At 41.5% G+C, this 23,242-nt stretch overlaps 2 protein-coding genes across 4 annotated transcripts; one reads left to right on the plus strand and one right to left on the minus strand.

The window, feature by feature from the left end:
- Positions 1-6,045: 6,045 nt before the first annotated feature.
- LOC145651723 (uncharacterized) lies at positions 6,046-15,296 on the minus strand. The gene is made up of 2 exons (XM_081699240.1): positions 14,770-15,296; positions 6,046-14,023 (listed from the first exon to the last, which is right to left on the minus strand). The coding sequence occupies exon 2, from the start codon at positions 13,905-13,907 to the stop codon at positions 6,921-6,923; it is 6,987 nt and encodes a 2,328-aa protein (XP_081555366.1). The 5' UTR covers positions 13,908-14,023; positions 14,770-15,296; the 3' UTR covers positions 6,046-6,920.
- On the plus strand, positions 12,386-22,766 carry slu7 (SLU7 homolog, splicing factor). 3 transcript variants are annotated; one of them, XM_027016686.3, is made up of 15 exons: positions 12,386-12,463; positions 18,268-18,453; positions 18,598-18,751; positions 18,836-18,916; positions 19,068-19,232; positions 19,361-19,429; positions 20,161-20,292; positions 20,510-20,607; positions 20,818-20,885; positions 21,003-21,142; positions 21,235-21,396; positions 21,507-21,611; positions 21,756-21,827; positions 21,961-22,074; positions 22,277-22,766. In XM_027016686.3, the coding sequence occupies exons 2-15, from the start codon at positions 18,299-18,301 to the stop codon at positions 22,454-22,456; spliced, it is 1,695 nt and encodes a 564-aa protein (XP_026872487.2). In that variant the 5' UTR covers positions 12,386-12,463; positions 18,268-18,298; the 3' UTR covers positions 22,457-22,766. The 3 variants fall into 3 exon arrangements, with proteins under 3 accessions (XP_026872487.2, XP_026872486.2, XP_026872488.2); XM_027016685.3 differs by lacking the exon at positions 12,386-12,463 and adding an exon at positions 17,750-17,897; XM_027016687.3 differs by lacking the exon at positions 12,386-12,463 and adding an exon at positions 17,762-17,897 and having other exon boundaries at positions 18,238-18,453.
- Positions 22,767-23,242: the final 476 nt, after the last annotated feature.

The following is a 23,242-nucleotide window of genomic DNA, read 5'->3' on the forward strand; positions in this document are numbered from 1 at the left end:
ATTAGGTTTGAGACATGGCTCACAGCTGTGGAATGCCATATAAAATCCCCCCAAGTCTGGGTCCAGTCTCCATATAACACATGTTCCCAAAACACTTAGATGTTGTTAATTATTACATCCTGTTCAAAATCCTCTTAGCTTTTCGAACTAGATCACAAAACCAAGGATTGACTGATGTGAGCTGTCAAATTAAATGATCATTTCGAGTCTTCCTTTCATTGCCCACATCTTAAAGAACATTCAGAACTTAAGATGATATGCAAATCATGATCATATACATGCAAAGCTAAAGAATTGTCCTTATCACATCTTCACAGGAAGTGCACTAATTAAGATAATAAGTGTAGTACTGTCCACTAACCAGGCCTGCCATCTCTGTTAATGTGCAACTAGACCAAAATATTAATTTACCTAAAATAGAAAATCTAGCTGGTGTGAAGGATTTAGCAACCTGTTCTAATAACTTACTTAACTAATCGTCACTACCTTTTAAACAAAAAGAGGAAATTGTTCCACACAAGTAAAGGATTGTGATTCACATAGCCTTGTGAAACACAGAAAAGATTAAATATTTTTATTTGCCCAGTGGCATTAACTTTTATTGCAATGCCGTTAGATGCAACTGTATGTCAGTGTAACAGCCAAGTCAGGTTAAATATATTAGTGCAACAAAACCGAGGACTTCAGGTTAAAAGAATGGATGTCAAGAAAAGCAAACTATAGTAAACTGTTGAATCAGATCTCTTGTTTGTAGAACTTTTTTTTTTTAATTTAAGACAATAAATAACAGTACCAAAGACATGAGGCATGAATGAATTATAATGCAGTCTGGAACAGAATGAAAACGTTGCATGTAAGTGTATTCCTAGATACAGAATTAGAGAACTGGGGTCCAGCAGCCTGATCTCTTGAAGAAATGTGCTGTTATTAGTGTGTCTACAGGATCAACATTTCAGCAGCTGGGTTGAGCAGAGAGCAGGAAAAACACCAGCATATGCTGTGCAGACCAAAGGATGGAGAACCACTAGGTGATAGTCTGGAAGCAAGACGAGAGCTGTGGGGTGTCGAAGATGATGACATCTTGTTTCAGTGCCTGTCGGAGTGATGTAAGGCTCTCCACCTGAAGAGCTCTCTTCCTTATTTCCTGTTTATGGTACAGAGGAATCAGACAGGAGATGGTGTGAGTATTATTAACAATTTCATGCTGGGTTAATAATTTCTGAGCTGATGCTTTGAATGCTCAATTATCCCCCTTCCCCAACATTATTTAAATTCATGAGTTAAAGGTTTAACTCTCTTACTGTGCCTTTAATGTTTTCTTCAGGTAACCACTGCTGATCAGTTATATAAAATTTTGTTCCATTACAGTGTTGATGAGTGACCTAAATAATCTAAAACATATTCAGCCTGGTATTTTGTTTATACAATATTGTATGGAAATTATTATTCAAAATGTGTGAATCCAAATACAGAACACATTTCTTAAGTTTCTATGCCAGCTGGTATAGTATGTTGTTCACATCCTGTCCCTCTCTCTTTCTTTCACACAGATACAGTCACACACACACACACACACACACACACACACACACACACAAATACACACACATACTCACCCATACCCTCATTGTCAAACATTCTTTCTAACACCCACTAACAATCTTGGACTTACAAAGCCAGACACCAAAACCTCAATTACTGTAGCAAACCCTCCCAGACCAGTGGTACAAATATTGGCATCACTTCCCTGTGTGTTTAACTGAAGCTGTTTGTGTTGGTGTGATTCCTGTCCAGAATCTGAAATGTCCCTAGTTATATGTGCCCCTCTGTGGCTACATGGTGTGTGTCACCCTGTGTTCTGCTGTTGATGAATCCCCCCTCCTCCATGGTAAATATAGCCTCGTCCCACCTTATTATCATGGCTGGCATGGTATGACCAAGCCGTCATGGGGCTAAATATATCACTTGAATAAATACCCTCAGGCGCAATGTGAGGTCGGTGACCGTCTGTGAAAACCTGAGTTTCAATTCACTGGAAATAAAAATTATGTGGTGAGCTGGTTTGCGTAAGAGTGAAGTGAAAGGGAGAAATAAATCCAGTGCGTGTGCAGCTCTGGCTGATTTTTGGTGGGTCTGTGGTGACCAGTTATGGTACTACTGGACAGTCTACTGCTCTGGCTCAGGCAGTAGAATAGGGTAGAGGTCCCTTTAAGAAGGCGGACACAGAAAATGGTTATTAAGAAAACCACAGAACATAAGAACAGGACAGATGTCATATCTCCCCAAAGAAGGACGTTCCCAGGAAAGAGAGCAGTGATGTGATGCCTTTAGAGGAAGCAGACCTTGAAATAATGACACAAAACCTTATTCTGGGTTCTGAGTGTCTTCACTTCCTGCAGAAACAATAACAAACTGACAAAGGCCTATCTTCTTACTTTTATTTTCTTTCCAAAATTACAGAGTATGAGGGAATTTAATGAGTAAGTCTATATGAGCAACTGTACAGTGTGGTAATGTAACAGACACAGAGAGAGACACAGGAGGAAGAAAGAGAGAGACCACTGTGCCTTTGAGCTTTCAACACTTTACAGAGATAATGCAATCCTTTATGGCTGAGTGTAACGGCGTGTGCTGTTACCAGTCATATGCAGTCACGTTACAAGAATGCATGCTACTGCATCACCACTATAGGTGACTAATGTAAATCATGGCCTTTCTTCCATTCATAGTTTCCAGGCCTGTAAAACTCTTATGTCATATGTATATAAAATGTTCCATCGAAGTGTAAGATACTCAACTGCTATTTAAAGAATGGCAATCATTTATAAAAGTTACCATCCAATATGATCTGTGAGCTACAGAACAACACTGATAAATGTCTCACATACCACTGTGTAGCGCGCTGCGTTTTTGCACAGAATGTCAAGCCCTTCTCATTCTTTGTGTAGGCGCAGGTGTCATCGGTAAGATACCACACAGCATATTCAGCACTGATGGGTGATATCATCAAAGAAAGGGAGTGGACATCCAGCTTAAAAAGGCTGTTTATTTTTTCAGGAGCAAAAGGAGATACGAAGCAGAAATGGGTACATCACGCTTTCCATGCCAATGCTTTCCCCTACCAATGTTTGTTGTAAAACACTGGGTACTTATAAGAATAGCTGAGAAGCATGCCAAGCAAAGCCAGCGAATTAGCTTTTTCTCTGAGGGTGAATGTAGTTGGTGTTGATAGTTGAACTCTGCTGGAATCTGACTATAGCTGAACTGCACCATACCAGATTAGATGACAGTGGCCGATACATTATAATGTAGCAAAAACTTTTGTTAGATTTTCAGTGGTGTGGAATGAAACATGTTGCTTTTTGTTCTGTTGTCCCTGGCTAAATATGCACATGTGAAAAATGGATTCGTATATAAAAGATGTTTCATCAGACAGTTTTATGGAAGTCTTAAGGCTACTGCAAAACATAAGAAAAACATTTCCTAAAAGTATTGTACCAGGCACAGGACTTCTGACTTTTTTCACACGTTTACTTAAATTTACATTTTACACAAAGGCGTTCCTGAGGAAGTATTCTACCACTTTAGACTTCACTGTAACTGTAGGAAAATGGACAGGCCTAGCGCAGGACGTTCAGTGGAGAAACCATGAACAGTGTAAGCTAACCCAGGGATCCAAATGTGTGCCTGGGAACCCATCTCCTGTGACCACTCTCTGATGGCTTTTTCAATGGCATCTATGAACACCATTGATCTGGAAATTTGAAAAAGAGACAGTGTTTTCACACACAATGATGTCTTTGTCCACACATGGTATGTCTGCTTGACTCTGTGTTTTTATCTCATACTGTAAAAACGTTATAATGTTCGAGTGGGAGTAGCAGAGCACCGAGAGTGGCCTTGACCTTGCAGTTATGTGGGGCTGAGAGGGGAATCCCCAGCCTAAGCTGTTTCCAATGAGATGGACTCTCACTCTCCATATGTAACTGTCAAAACCTCTGTGGTCCAATAGTTATATCAGACCCCTTTGCATTTGCAAACCCAAGTATAGTAAAGTTAAGAACCCTTTGGCAGTATTTCACTATCACATGCACATCATAAATTAGAAAGAAATATAGCGCTATCTATCCCACTCTACCTTTGTCCCAAAGCGGCTGATAACACTGGGGTGATTCAAACTCTACACATGCTCTCCCTTTGGCAATGTTTCAGTCTCGGTTGACATTCTTTCCATTCCTTTCCATTCCATTCTATAATCCTGCTCTAGAGTACATCTCAGAATCTTGGTAGCTCAGACTGACAGACGTGTTTTGGTCATTGCATCACCCAGTACCACATCCAGAAATGTTCTGAATGCACTTCAGGATAGGAAACTAAGAAGCATACTGAACCTACTGCTAACAATTTCCAGTCTCAGTTGATCAGTCATTTTGATTTAGCCTAACATCAAAGATTTAATAGCCAGGGTCCTGTGTGACAAATATGAGACTGTTATCTTCATAATTCATTCATTCTTATCTGAGACGTTTGATGAGATAATGAAAACCCATTGGCTGGCTAAATCTTTGGTGCGATGATGTAACCACAGCGCAACGCTCCCGGTGCCTGCGCCACCTGCTGGTTCAGCACCTATACTGCACGTCGGCGCACCTCCCCCACGTTGAGGAATGTGCATGGCCTCGCCTGACCGTTTGTTATGGCATGAGGGTTGCCTGGTGACTCAACACATCCGGAGGGGCGACATTCGTGCGTTTCCTAATGCTCGCCACGTACCAGGTGTACCTGAGACACAGGTAAACTGAGTCCGAGCTGGCTGGTTCATGTTGCTGCCTGCCAGTCACCTGCGGAACAAGACCTTATATGGTCTGTTCCCTGAAGCGTAACACGCAGCTGTGGGGTCAGGTTTCCTCCATTGAACAAATGAGGCGCGTTTGCCTGTGTATAGGCTTAGTATTGTGCGTATGTGTAAAGAAGAGTACCCCAACTAACAAAAATACGAAACAGGGACGTCGTTTGGTGCTAGGACGTGACTTCACAATTGGCAGTTGAAGCCGAGGCAGTTCTGCCTCTGTCTACGGATAAATGGATTTTCTTTAACTGATGGGCATTCTTGAATTGTTTCCTCATAGGAAAACACTGATTGCACGTTAGCTTAAACGGGCCTGCGCACCAAAAGAGAATATTAATATTTCTTTCCATCCCCTTGATTTCCCCGAGCCAAATGAAGTCATGGGTCCAAAGCGATCATTTCCACGTGTTTTCACCGTGCTATCTTCTCGATAAGGCGTAGGGGACGCAGTAGGAGTTTGTTTCCATCTGCCTCTCCCCTGCAATGTTGTCAGACGAGCCAGGAAGTCAAATGCCGGCTCCGAAGGGTGTAGCTGCGAACGCGGGCGGGCAGGAGACGAAGAGTTTGTTGGAGAAAATAAGTGTAAACTTTTCCACGACACTAGTAGGTCACACCATGCCGCTTTGCTGCATGCTGTCAGACTGTCTGCTTTCGTGTGGTGCTAAAATCAGGAAGAACAGTTCGAAATGTGTTACATTGTATTCACTATACGAAAGACATCCATCACTTATTTAAGAGAAATGTATTCCTACTAGTAAAGTAGTGACTAATCCTGATTATGCAACTACATCACATTTAATTTAGTCTGCATGTTTTAGAGTAAGATACCAAAAAATAAGTCAGAAGGATGTATTTAGAAGAAGTGTGCTGTCTGTTATTGCACAGCATGTCAAGCCTATCATCCATCAATAGCAGTGATGTTTGTATTTTAATTATTCGTTTGTGTCCACTAGGTGGCAGTCAAAGTATTTCACATCTATGTATCAGACCAGTTTGGCAAAAATCAACCTATTGGCAGCTTGAAGATTTTTTTTCTAAGTTCGTTGAAATGTTAAACAACACTTTGAAGTCAGCAATCTATCTGTAATAACACCGAAATTTAAAAATGTATACAACATGCAAACATTTTACAAATGTTCTAGATGCATGTAATGTACAAAATACCAATCAGACAGAAAAAAAACACGGTGCATGACTGTTGGTGAACAATTACCTTTAATTGGGCAAAACTGTGTAAAAAAATAGCACATGGTAATCTTATTAATAGAAAATATACCTGCAGTTTGTATTTCGGGGAGTACTGGGGAATATATCTTTTCTCATTCTTGTATGTTTTAACTGCCATATGTGTATATATCGCCGTATATTGCCTTTTACTTATGTCATATTTTAACATAAGCATTTAGAGATGTCTCCAAATTCAAGAATGTCTGCATTATATGTGAAACAAAATACAACCTTACAGTAATAATAATATTGGGTGTGAATCTCAAGTGCTGATACTAATCCTGAGTTTGTATATTTCCATTTTCCCTTAATGCTGTGGGCTCATAGTGTCTTCAGACTGCAAATATACCTGTGTGTCCTAAAACTGAATATCCAACTGACATGCCTGAGTTTCATCAGAAGTTAATGAGGCAGTTAATGTTTGTGTTAAAAGAAAACAATGGTGAGCCATGCTAGCATATATCAATTAGAAACTATCACACCATAGATAAACTCAGAAATGTTTACAGAGTTAATTGGAAAAAATTGCATAATCTCTTTAGTCTTCTGCAAATTTCTTCTGCATCTCAGTAAATGTAATATTTTTCCAAATCAGAGTTTAACCCCATATTTGGATTATGTTTAATGTGTACCCTCAGGAGGTGGAACTAAAGTGAAGTTGTGTCAGACAGCTTAGAAACAAGGAAGTAAAAGCAAAGAATGTGTGTTTTATGCATTGCTGTTTTTGAATACTGATATTGGCCTCGGTGTAGGTGTTTTTGGCCTTGGTCTTTGGTATATTTTGTCTTGCAAACTTACTACCACCACAGACTACAGTGGTAAAGGAGTTATATCTACTACCATTTCATGCTCTTCTGCCCCCAGTGGGAGGCAAATTTGGTGACCGTTTGTGACAGCAGTGTGGAGCGGGAGAATTTGGGCTTGCATTCACCCCTGTGGGAATGTAATACATGCTTTCCAAATAGCTTGAATCCAGGGCTGGGAGGCTTTTTGCTTCAGATTTAAGCATCTGGTTTGCTGAATTGCTGAATCCCACGGAGGTTTGATGTAGTGATGTGGAGACAGACGGCTCCTGATGTCGCGGTTGTGGGGCAGACTGAGCATGGGGAGGCACAGCATAGGGCAGGTACTGGGGTGCATACAATCCTGGACCATGGAGGGAGGGGTATGGAGCAGCAGTTGGGGGATACATACCTGAGTGAGACATAGCATGCTGTGGTATGAGAACTTCGACGTATTGGCCCATTTCTGGATCAAACAACATCTTTCTTAAAGGCTGCACTGGTACTTCAATATAGAAATACTTTCCAGTTTCAGGATCTAGAAGCACACGACGAGGGCTTTGTCCATACCCAAGCCCACTGGCATTCTCTGGGTACAATACACCACCACCTCCAGGACCATCACCTCCATAATCATGGCCAAAAGCTGGAGGAATATCCTCTGTATTGAAGAACTGAGACCCAGCTATATTGGGTGAACGGCTGTGCTCACGATAAGGTGCACCACTTGCAGTTTGTGGTGAACGGAGATTAGCTGAACGTCTGTCCATTTGCTGGGAGGGAGGTGGCTGTTGCTCATCACCATGAGATTGTGTGACTGGGGCAGGGCAGGTATGCGAACGATGCAGGGGCTGAATCTTGGCAGGGGCCTTGGGTACGGTTGTCTTTGGTGAGACTGATGGGTAATTTAAGGGGTGTCCATCTGGTCTGCATTGATGAGGACAGACCTGAGCTTGTGGTGGCCCTCCTGGATACGAAAGCACCTGTCCTGGTGAGTGAGAGGCTGGTGGTGTTCGATTTTGTGAGCCATGGTAGGTATGACCCAGAAGTAGGTGGGAAGTTGTGCAGCAGCATGAAGAATGTTTGCTGGTGGGATGATATCTGTTCAGCCGTCTTGGGGACAAATCGGAAAGCAACAAAGGGCTAAAACTTTCTCGCTCATCATAACTTGGGGGATCATCTGATGCATAGAACTGAAAGTCATCCTTGTGCAGTTGGTTTTTAGATGATGCCATTTCAGGCTGTGCGTAGGTATGGGCTTGTGATGCTACTGCAATGACAGGCTGACTGGTTAGACAACTGGCTGCGGTCACGTGTTCTTCATTAACATTCAAGTTCTCTTGCTGCTCGTTGCTGGTGTACAGCACTGAAGTGTTAGATTCCTGCTGAATGTCTGTAGCTACTGATGATGCTGATTTCTGTACAAAAATTGATGTCAGTGGGAGAGATACAGCCGACACAGATAATTTTTTGGTATTGCTTAGTGCAGCTTCAGTTGATTGCACCTGGTGTAATCGTGTTGCAGGCATCTCATTCTTCTTATCACACTTTGGTTGCTGTTTGAAAACAGATGACGTTGGCGTAATGTCTGTTTTGGGAACGTCACTTGATATTGACCTAATTTCTGCAAATGGCTGTTTATAGCTTAGTTTAGGGGGCACAGATGGTTTTGGTCTGTCATTGGATATTGACCTCACTTGTATGGGTAACTCAACCTCTTTGGATGTGGTCACAGGTACTACTTGACTTTTTGTATTGTTAGAATGTGAGCTCACTGCTGCTTTGTTTGATGTTTCAAGTAAAGCTGAAATTTTTGTCACTGAGGTGGCATGAGTTGTCAGCTTCTTCTCTTCTTCCTTTGAAGGTGATGCTTGAGTTGCACTAGGACTCAGTCTCAGTTCCTTAGATTCTGTAGAGCTCCTACTCAGTGAAGCACCTTGGCTGATCTGTAGGGTGCTGTCAGTGGATGAATTGTGTTCACAGGACAAAGCCTCTGCATCTTTTTTAAATTTTGGCAATTTACTTGAGGTCCCCTCTGATGCACAGGTCTGCAAAGGCACTTCCAGCTTGTTAATGTGCGTAGGGGTGGCACTGGAAGCTTCGTTCGGGACATCACACACCCCAATATCAGCTTGCATTCCTTTTTCTTTCAGCAGCATGGACACAGAGTGACTACTGCTCTTCATATCAGATAAAACAGGACTTACTGGCTTCTGTGTAGACTTCGATATACTATCCTGCAGAAATACTAAAGTTGATGTTTCCTTACTTGCAGGTCTAGGAGGCATCTCTAAATTTGAACTCTGTTCGCAATGATCATAAGATTTTGATATGCTGTTGCATTTATCAGGTACAGAAGGTATATTTATTTCACAGTCTTTAGTTGTTTTTTGCTGTGACTCCAACATTGTCTTGACTTCAACATTTGGCTTGACACTTATTTCTTTTAAATCTGTATCACCGTTCATCTCTATATGCACTCGTGATATCTCTGATTTGTCAACAGAATGTGTCTCTTCTTGCTGGCTGGTTGGTTTATTGCAAGATTCTTGTTTGTTCTTCCTGCTGATAGCTTTGCATTCAATATGCAAGGCATGTGGGTTTTGTAGTTGTGTTTCTTTCTGTTGTTGAGTAACTGGATCCTCTATATTGGTAGTATTTGGGGCTGTGAAGGATAGCTTGTAGGTGTTCTTTACCAGTTTCCTTACATCCCTAACTTTATGTATAACAGATTTTGGCCTGTTTGTTTCATTATTGTCTTCATTCTCCACATCTGAAATAAGTCCCATTTGCTCTTCAGTTGTTTCTTCTATCTGAGACTCACATTTTGGGTCTCTGGACATTTCCATATCAGGGGAAAGAGAAACCTTCGGGGATAGCTTCTTTTTGTCTTGGCTGTTGCAAGGCTTTAGAGTGATTTCCGGTGTTTTTGATAAGAACATCCTTCTGCTATCCTGTTGTTTTGGGTTTTCTGTAGTCACAGGGTGCCCCTTGTCTCTGTTTGACATTCTGTTCTGCATGCTTGCAGCTTTGCTGGCATCAGAGTTTGTGTTCCTGGCAGGAGCATTTGCTGAGTCACTGCTGTACTTTTCTCCCACATTACTAGTTTTAGAACCCTTCTCACGTTTATCTAAAACGTGCTTTTTAGGAGTATTGTTTTCAAAAGGATCAGCCTTTCTGGGGGTCATCTTATCCTTCACTGACATTTTGCCCTGAAATGGCCCCACTCCAGTATTACTGTAAGTAGGTATAATGTTGGCTTTGAAGTATGGTTTTGGGAGAACCTTGGGAGGACGGCTCTTTTTCTGAACACGGGGATTTCTTTCATCTCTTCCAGCACTGTCTCCTGAAGACAGGCTGCATTCAGAAGGTAGGCTAGAATTTAAAATTTGATTTTCTGTGTGCGTTGGTGCTCCTGCAGGGAGAGTTTCTGTCTGCTTCTTTTTATCCTCTGATGGACTTGAACTTTCACTTTTTGAGGATTCTTTGGTAGGAGTCTCCATCTTCATTGAAAGGACACTCTTGATGATGGTGGAAGCCATTTTAGTCTTGGTTGAGGTTTCATCCAAAGATGCAGACTTCTGCAGCATTTTCCTATCTGTTTGAATTTCCATTTCACCTTCTTGCAGATCCTCCTGCACTCCTGCAGGGGTGCTATGCTGGCGAACAAGAGAGACCCTTGAGCACCTCTGTACAGTTGGTAAATTCAGAACATTGTCTGCTTTCTCAGCGGACTTCGGTTCATCAGTATTGCGTCTCTTAAGCTGGATCTGCCTTTTGGGAACTGTCCTCCTTCCTCTTCTGAATTCCTCCATACTCTCCACTGCTACATCTACACATTCAAAACTTCCCATCTCAAAACGTTTTGCTGGGTCTAGCATACCATGGGGCAAAAAAGAGGACGTATGACAGAAATCTTTCCCATGTAATGCTGAGCCATGCAAATCTGCATAGGACATCCATGTAACAGCTCCTGGACTCTCCATTGTAGATGGCTGTGAGACATTTGTAGATGACCTTTGGCTTGAGTTGTAGACATCCAAGTAATCTCCCTGAGGGCTGGGAAGGCTCCGGAGGCCAAGGTCTGTGAACCGCTTCACCTCGTTGTCCGCCTCATCTGACTCACTTCCCATACTGGAAGTCTCGCTAGTGCATTCTGAAGGAAGATTGCCAGCACTGCTATGGTTGCTCTGAAAAGCTGATTGAACCCTCCTGGCGCAACTCTTATCCTTTATTTGCAAACTCTGTGCTCTGAGAAGACTCTGCTGCGGTGTTGTCAGGGAAGACTCAAAATAACAGCGAGCTGGAATTCCAGACTTTGGGTCTGGGCTTAATGAAGCAGGGCCGTGGCTTGCAGGGCCTTTTCTATTCCTGGCACTGACTGACAGCTCAACCTGTTCCCCTCTGTAACTACACTCTGCTCCATTCTGTGCTCCCTTCTCCTTTGCTGCCTTCTCTTCACTCCACCCCTTGTTCCTTGGCTGCCTTTCGCATCCTCTGTTATTGTCACTATGGAAAACATTGGGGCTTTCCCTACATTTCACAGGCATATCGCCAAGCCTCTCTTCTCTACCTACTGATTCTCTCGCCAACATTTCTGGTGCACTACAGTTGTCCTTACCTTCCGACGAGTCTATTTCTCTATCTGCCATTTCTTTAGATGTGTGGCATGTGTTTACAGAATTTGATGCTTCATATGTAATTAAATCTGATGTGTTCGTATTTATCCTTTCCCTGCTTTCTTCCATTTGTAAGACGGATAATTTTGTGTCCGGTACTTCAGACGCAGAATTTGTTCTTGTCTGAATTTGAATAAGAGCTACTGAAGTACCATCTATAGATTTGTCCACGGCAAGGCTGCAGCTTTTGAAGGACTCCTTGCATTCAGTGTCCTCAAAATGGCCACCATCATCAATAGGTGAACCTGAAGGAAAATTCACCTTGGCATTCACTACAGTTGAAAGGGTACTCCTTGCCTGTTCCACTGGAATGTGGGGTTCTAGTACTGGGACGTGGTCACTAAATTTATCAGGTGATCTTTGATCTCTGATTTCAGGAGAAGACACTGAGTCTCTTGGTAAAGTAGCTGATGAGGGTCTTGACATGCTACCCGGTGTTGATGAGAGAGTTGAGGTAGGGGAGATGGAGAGATTTTTAGTCACATTTGTCAGAAGGTTAGTTAAAGTAGAAGAGGAATTCTCAGCACATCTTATTCCTTCTGCATCAGGAGATTGTGATAATTTTTGGTGAAGTGAAACCACTCTGTCTGTTATTCCTTCAATTTGAAGAGACTTTGGGTTTTGTGATGGGCTGCTGCATGATCTTGTTTTAATTTCAGGAGAACAGAAAACAGATCTGGGTCCTGGCGAAGGAGCTGTAGGCATGGATTCAAGTGTAATATTTTGTATGCTCTCTGGTGTGGCCGTAATGCTCCTTGACTCAGGTGTGAAGCATACTTTTGAATCAGACGAGGAAAGAGAACCTTGGAAGTTTGTGTGTGTTAGTGTATAATCATCTGTGATTTCAGGTGTGGACCAGTTTTCAAGTTCAGGCGAATTATTTTTTCTTCCCAAATCTGGTGAAGGGCTGATCGTGTAACCCACAGGTGAGTGCATTATTATTATTGAGGGCTCTGAGTGAACAGCCACTGAAGAATCAGCAAACGAGCTGAACTCACTAACCTTGTGTGATGCATCAGTTCTTTCTGTCATGTCCGACAAGAGGGACAGTTTTGTGTGATCAGGAGAGGCTTCTACTCTTGAATCAGGGGAATCAGTAAGGGTCTGAGGCACAGATGAGAGATTGATTTCTGTGTTATCCTCAGCAGTAAGAGTAGGTGATGGTACAGTGTAAGAGTCTTCCAAGCCTAGTAGCCTGGCCTTGTCATCAGTTTGAGCAGTTGACTGCAAGTTCATCAGTTCAGATGAAGAATCTCCTAAAGTGTCTTTTGGCTCCATTATGGCATCTGTTTCAAAAGGGATATCATTGTGTACGGGTGAAGAAAAAAATCCTCTAGAGTCAGGGGTTATGGCTGTTATTGAACAATTAGGTGTTGAAAGACATCTCTGAGCAGAAGTAAAGTCACCGTCTTCAGGGAAGAAATTAGCCAGATCTGTGGAACAGTCCCCTTTTTCTGTTTCTTGAATAAGTGAGAGGTGTTCTGTAGGTGAACAACAAATACCTCCAGTCTCAGATAAGACCTTTTCATCTTTTTCCTCAGGATAAGCTACCACATCATTATCATCACAGGAAGCTTCTGGTGTAGCAAACTCTATATCTTTCTCTTTAAGTAAGTCCTGTAAGGACCTATCTGAAGACTCAGATGTGATTGTGTGATCTTGTTTTTCTGAAAATGTGCTCTCTTGCAGTTTATATTGGGTGCTAATTTCTCTTAGCTGAGATGGGATCATGTCAGTCTCCTCTGTGATACTCCTGTTTTCAGACAAGAGATGAAGGTTCATTGACTCCTGACTTGAATCAGTTACTCTAATATTAGAGTCTCTAAATTCAGACATTGACATTATTTGCTGCTGGGCAGATGAATCTGTATTTTCAACTTTATACCCTGGGCTCATGGCCAGAGACAAATGCAATTCTTTCTGGTTCTCTGTCTGTGAGGGATCACTGTTATCTACATTGGTTGGTATGCGTGAAGGAAGTGCAGTTTTGTCATTTGACAAGATTAAGTCAGTTTGTGGTGAGCTTGGATCCTCAGACGCATCGCTTATGTCACTCCGCGGCTCCGAGCTGTGGGCAGTACGATAGGATCCTGATGAATCGTTGACATCTTCAGATGCCAAGTGCTCATCCAAATCCCTTTTCAGAAATGAGGCAGATGTCGGGCTGCTGGAGAGAGAAGGTGACTCACAGTCATCCCCAAAAATGTCACAAAGGCAAGTTGTTTCAGATATTGCACTTCGAGTGTTTGGGATACTGGTGATGTCAAAGATCTCCACGCGGTCGGGCCCGTCCCGATGCCGCAGGCTGAAGCTGTGCGGGGAGCTGCAGAGGAATGAGTAGCTGTTCCCCTCTAGAACCCAGCTTTCCATTGCTTGAATCCAAGCACACGGATGAGTTTCCTAGCTGGTGGTTGTCTGTGCCTTTGGTCTAAAAATGCAGTAATGCACCATCTTTGCCACTCAAGAGCCATAGGAGGTTTTCAGACCTGAAAAGATCATAAGCAAATAGCCTTGAAAGAAGTGTATTTGAGTTATTGCATATTTTGAGGGTGATTCAAATTAAGCTGTGTCACTGAATAGATAACGTGATTTAAGCATTAACATTCTTATAATAATAATAATAATAATAATAATAATAATATTTTCTTTAAATCATTTCGAAAGGTTCACACTTGGGTTACCATATGTTTTAAAACATTAGTAAGCAAAATATGAGTGTGTGTGTGTGTGTGTGTGTGTGTGTGTGTGTGTGTGTGTGTGTGTGTGTGTGTGTGTGTGTGTGTGTGTGTGTCTGTGTGTAATTAATATATTATATATATATATATAATATGTGTGTGTGTGTGTGTGTGTGTGTGTGTGTGTGTGTGTGTGTGTATGTGTGTATATATATATATATATATATATATATAATATAAAAGCACGCTTTAATCCTGCATTTATTATATAAAACTAAGGTTTTTTAACACGGTAAATGACAATTTACACTGATGGTCATACATGCCAACCAATGTTCACCCCAAGAAAAGACTGGATACGATTTCATGATAAATTAAGCTGTCTATGATGAGAGTTGAGATTACCTTATTTTCTAATTCAATTTTATCAACTTATTCAGCTAACTATATTAAATACATACTTGCCTTTTGCTGCTATATTATGTAAGACCATTTTGAATGGAATAGCACACCCACCACTCCAGAGAAATTTTACAAGAGAGAGATATGTACCGTACCTTCGGGTGAACGTGAGGCTCCAACAGGGGGGTCTGCGCTCTTGTGTGGTGCAGTGATCCTTCATCAAGTCATGCCACTCAATGTGGAGATAGGTCCAGCCCCCTTAGCAAACAACCATAAAACATTATCAGAATCACCACTTCAGTGTCTGTCTGCACTGGTGGAGCCCAGCTATTTCAGACTGACACCACTTAAACCAAGTGGAACGTGGAACAGTGTTGAGGCTTCCTTCCACTGACGTGTGCACACAAAAAAAAGGCTTGATGAACCTGACCTGATTTATTTATTTATTTATTTATTTTTTAATGGGGTTTGGCCATATCTCTCAGCCCATGCCAAGCTTAAGAGAATGTTACAGCTAGCAGCAGGTGCTTCTTCAGGCCAGATACTGCATGTTGCAGGAATCTGACACGGAGCACTAACAAAGTCACAGGGCCTTACTAATTTTAGATCCAGGCTAGCAGCAGGGCTCATTTGCTTATACTTCAAAGGGACAAGATCACACAAACAACATCTCATTAAAGGGTGAACCAGCATTTTACCATGTTTATGATTTTATATTGAGGAATCGGGTATTGGAAACTACTATATAATATGCGGGAGTGATTATTCTTTTAAATTATCCCATGGCAATAGCTTTGGCTATGCAGGTAATTTGATTCAAGACTAAAGACAACTATGCAATTTAGAAAGAGTATATACATGTGATCTAGGCTAAATGTCTGTATTCACCTCTTTTCTCTCTATCTCATCTGTATTTCTTTTAAATGTCTGTATTACAATATGTCTACAAATATAATATACTAAATGTAATAAGAGTATAAGGAAGGCATGGTAAATAATGTTATATAATGCAACTTGCACAAATAGCATTATTTAACACTACAGACTCAAACAGCTAGTAGGTAAATTATTTAAAGCTATTCAGGAATTAGTCAAGTACTTAAGGACTTCAGTCTCTTGTACACTGTTGTCTTGATAGCTGAAACATGAGAGAACCTGATCTTAAGCCACATCTAGTGTTTCTTGGCCTTGTTTGAGATGGTGTGTGTTTTTGCAGTGCTGCACTCGTTTACAGTAAGGTTTGCAACAGTGTGCTGACAAAGTTTTGGATGGCTAATAAACAGGTTGTAAAAGACAAATTATTAAAACACATTACAGGCCCCAAGTGGAGCAAAGTATATAGAGAGAATGGAAGAGGAAATCCCCAAGCCAGAAACATGAGTCCTGCGTTATCTCTATTCTGAATGCCTCTATGTACAGTATTTAGATATTCTATTTTTGACCGGTTAAAAATGCCTCACAGATAAAACAGGCCTGCATGGTAGGTTTTGTTTTTTGCTTGTTTGTGGTATAATGCCCTACCTTCATCCATCCAACACTCAAAATGTACGCTTTGTCCTTAAGCTTTACCTTTGGAGATTTATATAAAATAGAGTGAATTATACATGAATACACACAACATTAAACTTAGCATTTAGTTTCTGTGTGTGCACACTGACTTCTGGAGATTTTCTGGCTTGGTATATGTGAAAGACACATGTTTAAGACATACCAAGGTACAAAGTCTCCTTGTCTAAAAATGTCACAGCTTACCACTATCTACAAAATAAGACAGAAGTGTGGAGATCATAGATCAGTGAGGAGCAAAGTATGTGTGCTTATAATTAGCCTGCCAAAAAATATTTTATGTTGTTTAATGTGAAATGGAAGGGCATTTCCTCTGATAAAAATTCTGTATCAGTACTACTCCAGGGCATGAACATGTGTATTAGGATGGCCAGAGAGTTCAAAAACAGCAAATCACCAGCTACACACCTGACCAAAGGATTTGAGACTCGCACGAATTTTGGTTTTCACAAAGTTTGCTGTTTCTGTTTTTATGGCAGCAATTTGCATTAACTCTAGATTGTGAAAAGTGATCAGATGAATTGCAATTAATTGCAAAGTCATTCCTTGCCATGAAAATTAACTTAATCACAAAACCTACTGCATTCTAGCCACTGCATTTCAGCCCTGCCACAAAATGGCCTGCTAACATAATTTCAGTGACAACGCAAGCTGATCAACCATCTATTGAATCATCAAGAACTTCAAGGAGAGATGTTCAATTGCAGTGGAAGAAGGCTTCAGGGTACCCAAGAAAGTCCTTCTCCTAAATAGGATGCAGCTACGGGATCGGGTCACCACCAGCGCAGAGCTGGCTTGGGAATGGCAGAAGGCAGGTGTGAGTGCTGCACAGTGAGGCGAAGGCCTTTGGAGGACGGCTTGGTGTCAAGAAGGGCAGCAAAAAAGCCACTTCTCTCCAAGAAAAACCTCAAGGCCAGACTGACATTCTGCAGGAAGTATCGGGATTGGCCTGCAGAGGACTGGGGTAAAGTTCTTTTCTCTGAAGCCCCCTTCAGACTGTTTGGAAAATCTGGACAAATGATTGTCCGGAGAAGAAAAGGTGAGCACTACCACGAGTCCTGTGTCATGCCAACAGTGAGGCATCCTGAGACGATTCATGTGTGGGGTTGCTTCTCATCCAAGGGAGTGGGTTTGCTCAAAATTTTGCATAAGAACACTGCTGTGAATAAGGAATGGTATCAAAACATCCTCCAAGAGCAACTTCTTAAAAAGTCTTAAACGTCTTAAAAAGAAGGGCCAACACTGTAAATATTTAAGTCTTTGCTTAAACTGGATGTATTTGTCAATTATAAATTAAACTTGATGTGCTTATAATTGTATTTCACTATACCATATATACAGCTGACAAGGATCTAAAAAAAACTTTGTGAAAACCAACATTTCTATCAGTCTCATCTTTTGGCCACGACTGTAAAAACGCTATACTCATGTAGAAATTCCATTTTATGTCTCTGTGATAATCACGTAAGCCATGTTAATTTAGCTCCAGTGGTGTTTGCCAGTATATTTCAAAAGAAACGTTATAGCCAACCCTGGCCATTAGAGTCTAAAACCCAAGGGACTTTTATTGAAGCAAATCTAATGGTAAGGAACCTATCCGGAAGTGCGTAGAGCTTCTCAGGTATTACATGCTTGTAAACAACTAGAGTGCTAGAGTTTAAAGCGTATCGTGGTTGTTTGTTCATTACAGAAGTCAAGTCGCTAGCTACGTTTTAAGGTATGTTGTCGGCTCCAAAACCTCTCTGTCGTTAAAGGAAAACGGATGGATAGAGTCGCTATAGAAACTTAACCTAGCTAGCTAGCTTTAGCTAACGCTAGGCTTGCTGTAACGTAATGGCGAGCAGCTCCGTTTGGGTTAGCTAATCTTGTTCGTTCGCTACTTGGTAACCATATCTAGCGGTCGTCTTTACATTATAAAACAGTTCGTCTGTTTAATATTTAGCTTGTAGCAATCGGGCTAAAGTGCAAATTGTCTTCGAAATTAGCTAAATGACCAAAAGTTAAGTAGGCCCAGTTAACTCGGCTAACTAAGTAATGTTTGGTGTTTGTATTTCAAGTTTAATCGTTGCCCCCACTGTTGTGGCCAGACCTGTGTGATTCACCTGCGCCCTTAAAGCAATGTCTAACGAAGCTGAAAAGGAGACGGGTCAGGAAGGGGTGATGGACCTGGAGGAGCCCAAGAAAATGACAAGAGAAGACTGGAGGAAGAAGAAAGAGCTCGAGGAACAACGAAAATTGGGAAACGCTCCAGCTGAGGTCGACGAAGAGGGAAAGTAAGTTGATAAGAGCTAACTGACTGAAGCCAGTTTTCCCTGAAGCTAGAATCGAGTTAACATGTAGTGGAATGGAGATTTTAAAGCATTTAATCCAGATGAGCCTCATATTCATTCCTGTTCGTGCTCTCATCTTACTTTTAGGGACATCAACCCTCACATTCCGCAGTATATTGCATCTGTCCCATGGTACATTGATCCCTCAAAGAGACCTACGCTAAAGCATCAAAGACCTCAAGCAGAGAAACAGTACAACTTCTCAGCTATTGGAGAGTGGTATAAGAGGGGTGTTCAGGATGTAAGCATCTCTCTGTAATCTTTCTGTAATTCACAGCAATAAAGTCTTAGGTTAGGATTAAATGTTACATCATCTGTTCTTTAGAAACCTGTTAGCACAAAGTTCAGAAAAGGGGCCTGCGAGAATTGTGGTGCCATGACCCATAAGAAGAAGGACTGTCTTGAGGTAAAGGAAAACTTGATAATGGCATCATTGGTATCTGTTTTTACTACTGTTATTGTTTGTCCAGTTATATTGTAATTCAGGCAAGATCAGAGGAATGGACCTCAGGTGAATAGGATGACTAAATTATGTTTTCATCATGTTGAATCCTCAGCGGCCTAGAAAGGTCGGGGCCAAGTTTTCTGGTACTGAAATTGCCCAAGATGAGCACCAACAGATTCAGCTTTCTCTGGACTATGATGGCAAGAGAGACCGTTGGAATGGCTATGATCCAGACGAACACATGCGCATTGTGGAGGAGTATTCAAAAGTTGACCTGGTAAATCCCTCGATTGTATTATAATGATATCAAGACATGCCAAAGGGTTCATCTGGCCAGTGTACCATTGTGGGCTGTTGTAGAGGATCTGTTTTGATGCACTCGTTTTTGTCCTTTCTTCATCACAGGCCAAACGCACTTTAAAAGCTCAGAGGCTCCAGGAGGAGTTGGCCACAGGCAAGCTGGTGGATCAAACAGTAAGTACAGTTGAGTTTAATTTTATTTTTACTTTATTAATTTTCTTCAAATTCACTTAAATTCAAATTCAATAATAAGTTGAGATTCTGAAATCCATTTCATGAGCTATACTTCTGTCTTGTTTCTGATAATGGCATGAGATCTAATGCATTTGTATGTATGTATGATGATGACGATCATGATATTGGTAACTGATGTTCATAATTACTTAAACAACTTGTCATATTGAGTTACATTAACAATTTTTAAAGGGATATTAAAGCAGTAGTGAAAATAAAGGAGCATTAGAAAACATGAGTAACATTCCTGCAGGAGAAGTAATAGTAGTAGCTGTTTATAAAGCAACTTTTAAAAGATTTTAGCTACCACTAGCCTTGTCAAATAATTAACATATGACATGCTGTATATTATTTTTAGAATTTTTGTTGGAAACTTGAAACTTTCTTCGAAGAAGCTATAAAAATGTTTGTTTAATGTTACCACCAGGTTTCTGTCCTCTGTTAGAAGCCATTGAGAATGCTGATGAAGAAAATTGGATTTTTAATACTCGTTTATTCAACAGGAGCATTGCAGAGACAATTGTTCACCTACTTTGCTAACAGTTCGAGGTTGTCTGACCCTGATCTTGGTTATTGGTGGTGGTTATTGACCTCTGCCTCTGAGATGGAGAACAGAGCAGGGTGGGCGTGTGTTTCTCCTGAGTGAGGCTGATTCCTGTTCACTCACGCAGGAGAGAGAGCACAACAGTGAGGATGAGGATGAGGATAAATACGCGGATGATATCGACATGCCCGGCCAGAACTTTGACTCCAAGAGACGCATCACTGTGAGGAATCTGAGAATCAGGGAGGACATTGCTAAGGTAAGCACCTCTTCTGTCCTGTTTTGAAGCTCTTTAGCACAGAAAAACACATTTCACTTAATGTTTGAGTTTACTTGCTTTCTTTAGAAATTGAAAAGTCGTCATTTTAAATATTTTATAATTTCATTAAATTGGAGTCAATGTGTGACATGAAGGTCCGTATTCAGGAAGTGCTTGGTCAGAATTTCTCCTGTCTAATATGTTGCTTATATTGCAGTACCTCAGAAATCTGGACCCAAATTCAGCTTACTACGACCCAAAGACCCGAGCCATGAGAGAAAACCCTTATTCCAACACTGGCAAAAACCCAGAAGAGTAGGTTTGCCTCCTCTGCTTCATTTCCTGCATGCAAAGAAAGAGAACAGAGCCTTAGCTGTTTAACTAAATATGATCATAGTGCAAGCTGTGATATTTTGGATGTATGCATGCCTAAGCTGACACACAGGCAGCTCAGCATGGTGAAATGAACGCTTAAACACATTGCATATGCTGTGCCCATTCTGACCAGACTATTGCTTTTGGCAGGGTGGGTTATGCTGGAGACAACTTTGCCCGCTACACTGGGGACACAATCAGCATGGCACAGACACAACGTAAGTCTTTGCAGCCAAACAGCATCTGCCATAAACACACTCTTCTCTGAATTTATAATGGTTTTGCGTCATCCTGACCTTGGACCTGACCTTGGACCTTGCCTTCTCCCTCTGCAGTGTTTGCCTGGGAAGCATACGAGAGGGGCACGGACGTGCACCTGCAGGCTGACCCCACCAAACTTGAGCTGCTGCACCAGTCGTACAAGGTCAAGAAAGAGGACTTCAAGGGCCAGCAAAAAGAAAGCATCCTGGAAAAGGTACGTCCCACACGGGCCCCATCTCCCTTACTCCCTTCGATGCCCCTCTGTGGGTTTGCTGTGACCTGCTATGCGCTCTCTCCCTCCTGCAGTATGGTGGGCAGCAGCATTTGGAGGTGCCTCCACGTGAGCTACTGCTGGCACAGACGGAGGACTATGTGGAGTACTCGCGACACGGTGCGGTCATTAAGGGGCAGGAGAAAGCCATCGCCCGCTCCAAGTACGAGGAAGACGTCCTGATCAACAACCACACTGTAAGTGCCTGGAACTGAAAGGCAGTAAAATATATAATATTATTGCTGTTTTATTTTGCCTGTATGAGTAGACTGATGGATAAATTCTCTATGAATGTTTTGCTTTTTAGTGTATCTGGGGCTCTTACTGGAAAGATGGCATTTGGGGCTATAAATGCTGCCATTCACTGGTCAAACAGAGTTATTGCACTGGAGAAGCTGGCAAGAAGACAACGGTAAGGTTATTTTGAAAGCGTTTGGATAAGATGATGCAGTTAAATGTCCCTTCACTAGCTTTGTTCAGTAAAGTTTCACAGTCTGTTTTGACAATGAAGCTTTTCACCACAGGCCGAAAGCCATAACAGATATTTGCTTTTCAGAGCTCATGTGTTCCTTTCGAGGAAGGGTTAGAAGATGAGTTGAAAGAGGAGGTGCCAAAGACACTTTTAGAGGTACACACTTAATCTGGCTTACCTCTTCTGCTTCTGTTTGTTTTTGTTTTTAACTCTTTCAATTATTTCTCAATTGCACCAGCCCTGCTTTTGTATGGTGTTCTTTTTCTTGACCTGTGGCATTTTCCCGCAGTTGCACCAAGAAAAGATAAAAGAGAAGAAGAAGAAGAATAAGAAACATAAGAAGAAGGGTGGTGACAGCAGCGATGAGGAAGATGACTCTAAGAAGAAAGAGAAACTGAAGAAGGTGGTTTTCCACACCGTTGTGTCCCAAGTGTTCATCTTACTGTGCCGACTGCGTTGTATTACAATTGCTATTCATTCATGGGGTGGGAGGAGTATAACCGTCTTTGTCTTGTGATTGTTGTATTATTGACATGAAGACACCGTGTTTTATAGCTTGTGTTTGATTGATTGATAGATAAAGGTAACACTGGTCTGTTTGTCAGGCTCTGGATGCAGAGGAATATCGGCTAAAGCAGGTGGCAGAGATGATGCAGGTGGATGAGAGGAAGAGGCCATACCACAGCCTGAAGGAGGTGCGGGAGCCGACCGAGGAGGAGATGGAGGCCTTCCGTATGAAGCGCAGTCGACCCGATGACCCTATGGCCTCCTTCCTCAGCCAGTGATGGGGAGGCAGCCCAGGGCTTTAGCCTTGATTTTTCTTTCTTTTTTTTGTGACCTCTACATTCTTGGCCCTTGCTGCATAAGTTACATAAGTTAACTGGCCAATCTAGCCAGTTCATGTAAGGAAAACGTTTTGGATTTTATCCAAATTAGCTAAGTGAGCTGAGTCCTTTTTCGGTTTTAGTGTGACGGTATGTGATTAGCAGTCCTACAGAAACCTGTAAATAGTGCTTTGCTAAATGAACCGTGGTAATTTGATGTTTTCATCTCTCCTTGTATCTTTTTGTAATAATATAAAAATCTTTATCCATGTATTGCTTTTTTTGTTTGGTTTTTTTTTAGGGTTTTTTTTTTTTGTCATACTTCCAGTTTAATACAGTGGGTGTTTTATTTTAATATTAATTCATTGTTTTAGATAACGTGCTTAAAAATATTGAAAAGTATTTGACAACTATTGCAGGTCAACCATTTTAATTTTGAAAGTGCATATTTATTGTCAGGTATTTAACATGCGTATTTACGCACACATTTAAAAATAAGGGTGTGTTTGAACATATTTTCTTGGTATTAGTGCTACGTTCATCTTGAGTGGGCGTTGTGCGTTTTTCATTCACTGATGCAAAAAGTGAATACAGTAACGAGTAGCTGTCAGGCTGTCGAACCGCTTTCGCCAGAACCAGTTTTGTTTCGCAGAAGGCCGCTGGCTTACCAGCGCAAGACGGATAGATTGTAGAGCGCTGTCAGCAGAGAAATGTGAACAACTGGGATTTATGCAGTTCTACGAAACC

This window comes from Electrophorus electricus, chromosome 16 (assembly GCF_041902795.1).
Source record: "Electrophorus electricus isolate QZ-2024a chromosome 16, ASM4190279v1, whole genome shotgun sequence".
NCBI classification, from domain to species: domain Eukaryota; kingdom Metazoa; phylum Chordata; class Actinopteri; order Gymnotiformes; family Gymnotidae; genus Electrophorus; species Electrophorus electricus.